Raw genomic sequence first — 10,806 nt, forward strand, 5'->3', positions numbered from 1 at the left:
GGATATGAAATTGATTTTCATTCAGCCTCTTAGAAGAGAGGCAAAGTCTCACTGTAAAAATTGAAACGGGAGAGGCCAGGGGAAAAAAAAAATTCTTATATGAGGATGCATTTTCTTATTGTTTCGGAAATGCAGAATGCCCAATTTTTCTAAGAAAGGCTCAAATGCCATTTGTTGTTTTGAAGGGGAAATATTCCCTTCAACTTCGTTCTCTCTGCAAGCTGTCTGAGTGTCACTGTAATAAAGGAGGTTGACCTGTTAACATCTTCCCACTTGCTAAAATATCCAGGCAGTGAAGCTGTAAGATGTTTTTTTCTCTTGAGTATCTTTCTTCTGTGCAATGTTTATTCTTTGGCTGAAGCATCCTGGACTCCTGGACTTCATCTAACACAAATGTGCTATACAGACAGAGCAAGCCTGTGTATTTGTATCATACGTGGTAGAGTTAAACTTCTCAAGTTTCAGATTCATTTAACAATTTAGTGTTACTTCAGCATCTTTCAGATTATTCCAAGTAACCCAAAACTTATCATTGCAATACAGGGCTAGTTCACTGGAAAAAAACCCGAAAAACTCTAATGGTGAAATGAACACAGTTCTCCTGGGTGTAACTGGATGTTACAGTCTTACTGGTCATTTTTATTAAGTCATACAGAAGTTGTAAGTGGTACAATAAAATCTGTAAGCTAGCGGACAGATTTCAAGTTCGCTTCTTTTGCAGTCATTGAGCTGTCAAATAAAAAAATCTGACTTGGCTGACTAGTACAAAAAACCAACGCACTTGGATACGGATAATTTTAATACACTTTTATAATTTATACATCCTATACAAGAGAGATTGAGAATTATATTACTTGCTGGTATTTCAAAGTATTGGCTTCTTTTTCTAGCTATCTAATTATTTCTCAGTATCCAAGATTTAGTATCATACATCAATGACTTATTATGGTTTGGGAAGTGACTGAAAATGATGTTTTGATCCTATATGTATTTTCTTTGAAGGCACAGTTGCACAGTTTAAAGGAAATTTGTTTTGTACAAATACTTGGATGAAGGCAGCAGCATACTGTAGCTTTGGAATAGTAAGCTATGTACATTGAGGTAATCCCTATCTCCTTCACACTCTGAGAGTGATATCTTGATTTTTAGCTATATGGGTCATCTTTCAGTAGAAAATGCCTCTTTGCACTGTAATTTGCATGAATTTATACAGAAATCATAGTGAGAAAATAAATACAGATGAATGTGATAATAAGTAAGTCACTCTTCACACTATTTCAGAAGTGTCTCTGTTGCTGCTCAGTCTTCTATTTTCAATTTAAATTCCACTTTTCCTTCATACGGATCATGAACATTATCAAAGGTAATTCCAGCTCCAATGATTTTGCACACTATTTTAAGTTCTACATTCCTTGTAATGTTGAGAAATTTCACGGCTACCAAAGGATTGCTGTAGCTGGGCTAGGAGGGGAAAAAAAAAGTACTTTAATTTTACATTACCAATTTAAAAATGAAATCTTAAAATTAGCCTTCTCTCCAGTTCTCGTAAGATTGCAGAGATGCTTCATACATTTCATCTTATACCAAGATAAAGAAGAAAAGTGATGCTGAAAGACATGAGCACCCACCTGTGCCTTTTTTCCGTAGTAGGGGAAGTAGTGCAGGTTGAAGGTACCATTCACGGGGTAGTAGTCCACCTCCAGCAGGTGAGACTCGTCACCCTGTTTGTAAAGCAAGAAAGAAGCTTCGTTGGCTGGGCAATCGTAAGCCAGCCCTGGGCAAGTGTTCTACTGCTGCTAAAAGCTGCGTAGCGTGTGTTAGAACTAAAGTTCAGCAGTCTGTTCAGCGCCAGGCGTATTTTTATTTTTCAAACAAGAGTGGAAATCTCCCGCTGTTGCTGTTGCCAAGAAAAACAGGCAAGTGTTGTTTCACAGCAGTTGTGAATTGAGTGAATGGGAGATCTGCTGAAACGTGCAGAGAGCCTGAAGGAGCTGCTCCGAGGCGTGAACTTCACTAGTGGGAGCTGAAAGCAAACAGCAAATGTTCTTTGCAGGACAGAAAAACAATTTTTCAGGTGATTTAAAATAAAGGAGATTTTTTTGTTGTTGTTCTTAGGATGTCTGCTGGTGCAAGAAATTGCACAGAACTGAGAATATTCCCAGTATTTGGGCAGAATGATCTGATTTCCAGAGCTGCAGGGTAATCTTTCTGGTCGCAACTGCCCTTCACTTGCTATCAGAGCTGCACTGCTTGAAATTTTTGAGACTCAGACCTCATACACTTACCACATATGTGCAGTCCACCCTTGGTGCAGTCCCGTTGCCAGGGAAAAATTTGATAATCTGAAATAGAAAATACACATTTGGTCATCTTGGAAATTGTTTTGAGATAAAACCAAGCAAACAATTAACTGAGCTTCAGGTGCTGCTTAATGTGTTTCTGCGTCAGGCAAATGGATCACCTCATCTTATGTACCTGGGTGAAAAAAACCATGTTTTGGCTGGATATTTCAGAAGGACTCCATGCTTCCTGGGATGGGCGCTGCAGGTGGGCTCTTTCCTGGCTGCACCTTCTGGCAAGTCCAGCTCACTTGCCTGCCTGTACTGCTTGCTGTCAGCCGGGAGTCTCTTAAAGCAGCTAGTTGTGTGAAAATAAAGGAAAAGCTGAATCCCTGTGCTTTTCATCATATTCCTTACTAGAAAACTGTGGCTTTGGCAGAAACCCTTGCTCCTATTTAATCCTACAAAAATAGTGGGGTTGCACCCCAGAATTTGAGCTCTTCACTTTGTACCGAAATGGAACTAGAAAGCTCAGAATCTTACCTGAAAACAAAAATAAAATGCTTATGCCTTTGTCTATGTCCTGAAAAAATAAGGTGTGCAAGTATCACCTCTCTGAAATCACTCACTGTCACATCTTAACACCTTAGCTGAAGGCACAGGATCACAGTATTGCAGAATGAAACTGTTTTACGTATGAGTTTGCTGGATGAGAGCGCTATGGAGATGCTAACAAAATCAAGCAAACCCCAAAGCTTTGGAGAGTTGGTTTAGAGATCGCTTTTCCCTACGTTACTTTCCTAGGTGTGGTGACCAGGTCTCACTCTTTCTCTGGTAACTCTGGAGGTCTCTCGGGAAGAGCACAGGAATTAGTCTTCCCAGGACAAAGCGGAGATTAGAGCCTGTGGCAGCAAACAATGTAGCAGCTCCCAAGGGGAGACTTGAGCTATTGGGGGGGTTTTTTTGGTGAATTCTTTCCTGTTCAGCTGGTACTTACCCTGTTCATTTTTATAATAAAACAGGGTTTTCCTTCTGGAAACCCGAAAGTAGGATCTGTGATGCCGGAGCAGTTTTGAAGCATATCTGAGGTAAATTTGCAGGATAGTTTTGTTTTATTTGGGCCGTCAAAGGTGTCTTGAATGAAGTATGTGTCGCTGGTGCAGTTGACGTTCAGACGCTGAGCGGCTGGTGTATATTCTAGATGTGTGAAGGAAGAAAGAAAAATTCCCCTCTGAAGTTTTTCAGATGTAAGTTACACATCCCAGTATCAGGCTGGAGGTTATATCATGGGAGACTGTGCTTCAAGTGAAGTTGGGATTAGATGGAATGAGGGAAGTTTATAAATTGTTTGGCTTTGGGGTTTTTTTTTAGAATACCCAGGCAAAGCAAAAAGAGATCAAATTGAGTTAAGGCTTGAAATTTGTGTTGATAGCTCCATATAAAGTCCATTTCAAATATAGTTTTTCTCAATACGTGTATGAAAAACACAGAAATAGGATATTAAGGCTCACAAGGAATATAAACTTATTAAGATATGAACAGGCAAATGGAGCACCTAACCTGCATTCACTATACTCTCTGATGTCACTGTGCAACGGCTTCACAAGACTTTCTATGACACTGTGATATTTGTATTCCCAGACAATATTAGATCAATTTAGATGAGACTAGTTTTGAAGACCTTTTTTTACCCTCTTCCTTCAAAATTTCTATTAGCCTATTTTATTAAGGCTATTCAGGGTTAAAAAGAAGTAAAAGCTCTAAAGCAGCACCTACAAGCTCTGCTTTAATAGACGTTTTTACACATTTGATTTGTAGATTCATGAGGTGATTTGCTCATCCCATTCAGAAGATGCATTTTCCACTCAAAATCTCTGATCTCAGAAGGACAAATAGAAAACGGAAACACTGACTTAAGGTTCTCAGACGCAATAAGGGAAATGCGACAGCACCTTTCTTCAATGCTATGCAGAAAACCTCATTTTTACCTGTCAGAAAAGTCCGAAGAGTTGTCACTAAACCTTCCCAGGTTCTGTTGTCGGATACGTTGTAATAAATTTGTAGTCCTCTATCCCCATAAACATCGGGTCGTAACGTTACACCTTCGTGGGGGAAGAAAAGGGAAGGCAAAGCAGAGGAGAGGTGCCAGGCACAGAGTTGTTTATTTAAATTGACAATAGCGATTACACCGCATCAAGACTCGTTATTGTAAGCGTACGAGATTCCCAGGCTTTGCTGGAGAGGATTTAACCACGTATGGAAGCAATCTCAGCTCTGAGTTGTTCAACCGAAAACCTAAAGCCTCTGCTACTGCTAAACTCTTTTCTTTTCACGTATATCCATGCTGTTATCAGAACAGCTTGCAAAATCATTCCACCAATTGCACTGGATTTCCCGAGGACTTGTTAAAAATAACAGTTATAATAGTCACATCAGGTTAAAGAAACAGATCGTATGGCAGTGGGAGAAACAGCTTTTGAAAAAGTCACACTAAATATTTTACAGGAATTATTTTGCCAGCAAACATCAAGCTTACTGAGTATTGGGAAAAGAAACTTCAAAATTCAGCAACAGGCAGACAATAATTTTTAGGGCTACAGCTTTGAAAAAGTCATTTTTTCCTTCCCATTGCTTGTAAAAACAACCCGTTAGGGGGGTGAAGTTTTAGCAGTATGCACTGACGATGTCTCGCTGATACTGTCTGGTCCCTCCCCAGTCTCACTTTGTGTCCCACAAATCTTTATTTCTAATCCCACGTGTCTTTGTCTTATTTTTACTTGCTCGGCTGCTGGCACAACATACCCCACAGGGGAGGGATTCCTGCTGTCCCAGGGACTTTCCATGCTGCTAGCAAGCATGGAAATACCCACCCCAGGCTGCTCGCCCCGGCGTCCCTCCATTTTGCCGGGCACCCCAAAACCCTGCAGGGTGCTTGGGGGGCTGAAGCAGAAACCAGGGTTTTCTCAGGAGGTGACCCCTGCCTGGAGAGAGGAGGTATATATTTGTATATTTATATATAAAATATATAAAAATGAATAAATTAAATAAATATGCCAATATTTTTTGTAAAGCCTAAAAGCATTTTCAGGCGGAGGTTAAACTTTGCAGGGATCATCTGGGGAGAATTGACCTGATTCATTCCACATTTGTTTCCCCTTGCACCCGGGCTCTGCCGAGTCCCCTCAGCCCAGCCCAGCCCCACGCAGCCGCTGCGGGAGCCCGGGGGGCTTCACTCCCCGCCGGGCAGCAGCCGGCTGGACTGTGGCAGTACCTGGAGACTTCAGCTGGTCTTGGTAATCCGGCTCATACGGATTGATCGTCCTCATTAAAGAATAAATGGAGAGTGCAAACAGCCCCGACATCACCACGTAGAAAGCCAGGTAGTACAGGCTGATCCACACTGTGGAAAAAAACGAGGGCAAAATCTCATTTTTTGAGCAGGGTGGTGCAGTGATCCCTCCGCAGCCAGGACTGTCCCGGCAGCGGTGCCCATCTCCTTTCCGCCCTTGGCCCCAGAGGGGTTTTACCTGCAAAGGGACTGGTGTTTTGGACCTTGTTCTGTACACTCCAAAGAACATTCTTCTAGAAAAATTTGGCTGTAAATTTGTTCAGTTTTACAATGATTTTTGAAGTAGTTGGTGCTTAGCCCAGATTATTTAAAGCTTAAAAGCTTGTGTGGCTTCTTGAAGTCACTTCACATATTAAGACCATTTATCTGCTTATTAGCATGTACTAAGCGACACAGCCGAGGTATTTCTTCAACAAGAACAAGTGGCTTCTTGTGTTATTTGGATGACAGATGTCAGTATTTCAGCTGTGTTGACTTTAGACCTGTATCACTTCACTGCCTTTTACAGCTGAAATCACCTTTAGCAAAATATTGTCATCTTGCTATTTTATTTTGGTGTGAGATGTAGAATAATGTTGGGTTTCTGTCTGTGCATAATGTGTCTTACAGATGACTGGTGCCCTACAAGCAGCCAGTGGTTATTTTGGGGGGGGGGGGCGTCAGAAACTGCTCCCTGTAATCACTGGCGCCTTGTAGCACCTTCTTCTCTCCAAACTGGAAAGGCTCACGTTTCTGTTTCATTTTCTGTAAAATTCTGATTTTAAGAGTGGCCAATAAGCTACACTCATGGGCTTCACGGCAGAAAAAAATCACCTGGAAACTTGCAGCTACTCTCACCGTCTGCGAGAAGAGCAGGGACCTTCCTTACAACAGTCAGGGCTGCCCTTCCCAGAATGTAGATCAGAAAACACATCGTTGTTGTAGCCGCGAGTTTGGCTATGGGCAGGGATGCTCAGCTGAAATATGCATTAGCACGTGGTGATAAAAGAGAAGATCTACTGAGCAGACAATAATTTAGAAAGGAATTTCAGAAAAGCAAACCATGTTTCCAGAGAATTGGACGAAACCCACCAATTAAGCAAAATTCTCTGTATACCAGAAGCCCCTTTAGTCAGCACTGTCAGAACCACGCTGTAACCATCACCCTCAGCTATTAACAAGTTAATTGTTGATGTGTTAAGTTTTGTCCTTTTGAAGTATTTGTTCCAAAACCAGTTTAAAGTCTTCTTACATTTGCTGGAACTACTTTGATCAACGTCTTGATCTAATTGACTCAGCTTATAGGGCCACCCTAAAAGTGGCTCAGAAGCATGTATGAGAACTGATGTTTTCAACAATTACAATGCATCTACCACCACAATATGTCCTTTTCATTAGGACGACCCCCACCACCCCCAAGATTTTTAAGCGTACCAGAAGGAAGAGAAGACTCTTGCATGTGAAAACCTACCCCAGTTAATTAAGGTCCTTCCCATAAAGAGCTTTGTTTCTGGATTCCAGACAAAACGACGGAAATTTTCCATCCGTTCGCTGCAGGTCTTTTTTTCATTTAAAGTTGCCATTTTCTCACAAAATTTCCCCAAAACGCGTCCTCCTCAGAAACCAAGAAATTCAACCGGTGCCCAAACAGTCGCCCAAGAAAAAGACTTTGGTTTTTATATCGTCTTCTCTGCTGAAGGTCACTGAGATTACCTCCTATACCAATGAAAGCCCCTGCTTACCATTATCAACCCACAGCAGATATATTTCTTTATAAAGGGCGTTGATAATGCTCGGTGTTGAGGCTGGCAAAGAAAAGTTAGTTCCTATCAAATGCCCTTCTCCTTTCTCTTGACCACCTTAGCAGATCGGCAGAGTTACGCATTTTGCCGAGTGCCTGTAGGGCTTGTGATAGACTCCGTACAATAGCTGTTATCAGAGCAGATAAAGCGAAGGAGAACTTGTTTCTCTCTAGGTTTTCTTTTTTTTTCATTTGTTCCAATTAACCTGCAAATAGTGGATATAATTCCCCCACTACAACCTGTAGCCATCTGTTGGGATAGAGGGGATCGCAGCGGGAGCGAGTGGGGGAAAAGCACCGTTTCCCAGAGTGTTTGCCATGTTGCGCAGCTGGGGAAATTAAGATCAATGTTTTTCTGGTTTCTGTGGGAAATGTTTTTTAGGTGATCTGTAACGATGCTAACTCAACTTTGGAGGGTATCCCCACCTTGCTTGGTGACTATCCCTGCCTCCCTCTCAGCACGCCACCAGAAAAGCCAGAAGAAAGATGGGAAGAGAGAAAAAGAAAAAATAATATCATAAATAATAGTATAATAATATAATGAATAATAAATAATATAACTTATAATACAATGTTATAATAATATAATAATGTAATAAAAGTTTTGCCATACACGTATATGATGAGGCAGAGTGGAGAACATACAGATGTCATTCAGCTACCTTTTCTATCTGCTTTACAGCCAAAGGCTCTGGTATGTTCAGAGGCAGATGCCCAACCCTGAGCTTGCAGAGGAGCGGGACTGAAAACTGTCCCCAGCAGCTCCCTGCAGACGGAAAAGCAAAGGGTGCACAGCAAATGGCAGTCGATGGGCTCTCTAAACACCCCCGCTGCAAGGGGAGCTTGGGTTTTAGAAAGCCCTTCCAGGCATGCTGGTGTCCTTGCTGCTTGTCAAAGTGGTTCAGTAATGCTCTCACTCTCTTACTGAACCCCAGTAATGTCAAACCCCAAAACTGCTCAATGAATTCAGCAGGGCCAGGGTTTCATCCCTTTTAACTAGGTATATTGGCATGCCCTGCCTTTCACTCACTTCACAGGGTGTGTTGTGGGCAAAATCTTTAAAATGGGCACATGCATAAGGTTAGCTGAGAGAGAGACTTTGGATTATTTGGACGTTGAGACAGCTATAACTGAGCCTGTCAGCTGGAGTAATACGGCAGGGTTATTCTGTCCCCTAAATAATGCTGAGTTTCTGAACATAGAGAGAGAGATCTATTGTGCTTTTCTGCCTCAGATCAGGCAGTGTGATAGTTTAGCATAACAGCCACCAATTTGGGGTGATTTAACTTGTTTTCAGATGATGAAATAGGAGTCAGGCCAAGTAAAAGAAAAATAAATTTTACAGTCATTTGACCAATTTGCATGCCCCATAGAAAGGAGAGGAGGGTGAACAAAAAGGTACTTTCAGTCATTACACCATGAGCTGACTGATATTCAGGACAAATGTGGGGGGTTTTTTAAAGTTAAAATAAGACAATGAGATTGGCCAGTGGCCTGAAAATGATGAAAATGAAACAGCTGCCCAGAGGTTAAAAGGCTTGTGGAGGTTCCCATGTAGCAGTTTCAGAAACGAGAGCAGAGGCATGAAGAGGTTAGAGGGAAAGCAGGGAGGGGAGTAGCAGGTCTTCAGCAGGATTTAACCTTTTCTGTATTGAGCAGGAGCCCTTGAGGTGAATCTGATGGAGGGGAGCAAATGGACTCGGTGAGATGTGGAGTTAGAAGCTTTATGAAGAAAGAGCACTTTCTTCACTGCTTGCAGAAAGGTGATAAGAGTACATGGACTCCAGTAGGCAACTACATCTAAACAACAAATTAATTATCAATAACAAAATTAAATCCCAAATTATGTTCAAAAGGAAAATGTTGTTACTTCTGTTTTCACACAGTGAAGGTGGCATAGAAATCAGCAGGGTGCAAGTGTCTGTACAGGAGGCGAAGTGGAGCCTCTCAACACTTAGGAGTTTGTACTCTAACGGAACTGAGGCCAAGGATTTCATGTGCTCTTCTCTCTTGTGTTATATCCTGTCTGTTCCCATCTGTCGTTGGCTGGGGAACCTAAAAGTCTGCTGAGTTCAGCACCGCTCACCCAGGTGTGGCCACGCAGCATAAAGGAAACCTGTGGTGGGTTGACCTTGGCTGGATGTCAGGTGCCACCAAGCCGCTCTATCACTCCCCTCCTCAGCAGGACATGGGGGGAGAAAATAAGAAAAAAAACCTCGTGGGTCAAGATAAAGGCAGTTTAATACAGCAAAAGCAAAGGCCGCGTGCGGAAGCAAAGGAAAACCAAAGATTTATTCTCTACCTTCCATCAGCAGGCAATGTCCAGCCACTTCCCGGGAAGCAGGGCTTCAGTACGCATAGCGGTTGTTCCAGAAGACAAACGTAAGTAACGAATGCCCCCCGCCTTCCTTCTTCTCTTAGCTTTTATTGCTGAGCAGACATCGTATGGTATGGAATACCCCCTTGGTCAGTTTGGGTCAGCTGTCCTGGCTGTGTCCCCTCCCAAAGGTCTTGCCCATCCCCAGTGGGTGAGGGGGGGGATGTTGGAGAGACAGCCTTGATGCTCTGTGAGCACTGCTCAGCAGTAGCCAAAACACTGGCATGTTATCAACACCCTTCTAGCTACCAATACAAAGCACAGCACTATGAGGGCTGCTATGGGGAAAATAAACTCCGTCTCAGCCAGACCCAATACAAGACTGTAAAACCAGGAGGGCAGAGCCACGTGCAGGAGGGCGAGAAAGGCACAGGGCAGCTCAGTGGGACCGTGTGGGCAATGGGAGAGGACCACTGTTGGCTGCTTTCATCCCAATGGGGTCAAAGAAATTTGTGAGGATTTTCATATTACAGAACAGGCAGGAAAATGATTGTTGAAGGAAAGGAAAGCCAGATTTCAAATGGAAGGGGCGGGCCTGGCTGCTTTTAATGCAGCCTGTAACCTGGACATAATCTGCTAACCTAGATTCAACAGTGCCGGCTATATTAGGCAAGAGTAAGGAAGCTAAATGATTTAAGTGGATGATTTAAATTAAATTTCCTTATTTCTAAACTGGGGTTAGTAAAGTTCAGTGAAAATTGAAAATGAAAATGCACCAAGTTAACAGCAGTACCCACAATAAAAGGTAAGAATAAAGTGGAACAATATTACAGATGGAAATCTGCTTTGACTAGAAGCTCCAAAAATATAAATTAGATAAATGCATTAACCACATAAATATAAAAGCGTAAATATAATTAATATAATTTTATTATATCCTTATTGTATAATAAGCTATGTGCACAATTTCAACTGATGCAGAAATTAAATACATAAATATATTAGAACCAAGAAATTACAAAGATGCACTTACATAAAAATCAGAAGTAAGAAAACCAAAGTTTCATAACAGTGTCCATTA

The 10,806-nt window shown here is 42.0% G+C and overlaps 1 protein-coding gene across 1 annotated transcript; it reads right to left on the bottom strand.

Moving 5' to 3' along the window:
- Positions 1-1,299: 1,299 nt before the first annotated feature.
- ATP4B (ATPase H+/K+ transporting subunit beta) lies at positions 1,300-7,190 on the bottom strand. Its single transcript, XM_059825566.1, has 7 exons — positions 7,079-7,190; positions 5,551-5,679; positions 4,268-4,381; positions 3,277-3,476; positions 2,286-2,342; positions 1,629-1,721; positions 1,300-1,461 (listed from the first exon to the last, which is right to left on the bottom strand). Exons 1-7 carry the CDS (start codon positions 7,188-7,190, stop codon positions 1,300-1,302), a joined length of 867 nt encoding a protein of 288 aa, XP_059681549.1.
- Between the last annotated feature and the right edge of the window lie 3,616 nt (positions 7,191-10,806).

The sequence above is a fragment of the Gavia stellata genome, chromosome 1, assembly GCF_030936135.1.
Source record: "Gavia stellata isolate bGavSte3 chromosome 1, bGavSte3.hap2, whole genome shotgun sequence".
NCBI lineage: Eukaryota > Metazoa > Chordata > Aves > Gaviiformes > Gaviidae > Gavia > Gavia stellata.

Coding starts and splice junctions, on each gene's coding strand:
- ATP4B (XM_059825566.1), bottom strand. CDS start 7,190: ATGGCAACTTTAAATGAAAAAAAGACCTGCAGCGAACGGATGGAAAAT. Junction 3,477..4,267: donor TCTTCGGACTTTTCTGACAG/GTAAAAATGAGG, acceptor TCACACATCTAG/AATATACACCAGCCGCTCAG. Junction 2,343..3,276: donor TTATTATAAAAATGAACAGG/GTAAGTACCAGC, acceptor TTTCTATTTCAG/ATTATCAAATTTTTCCCTGG.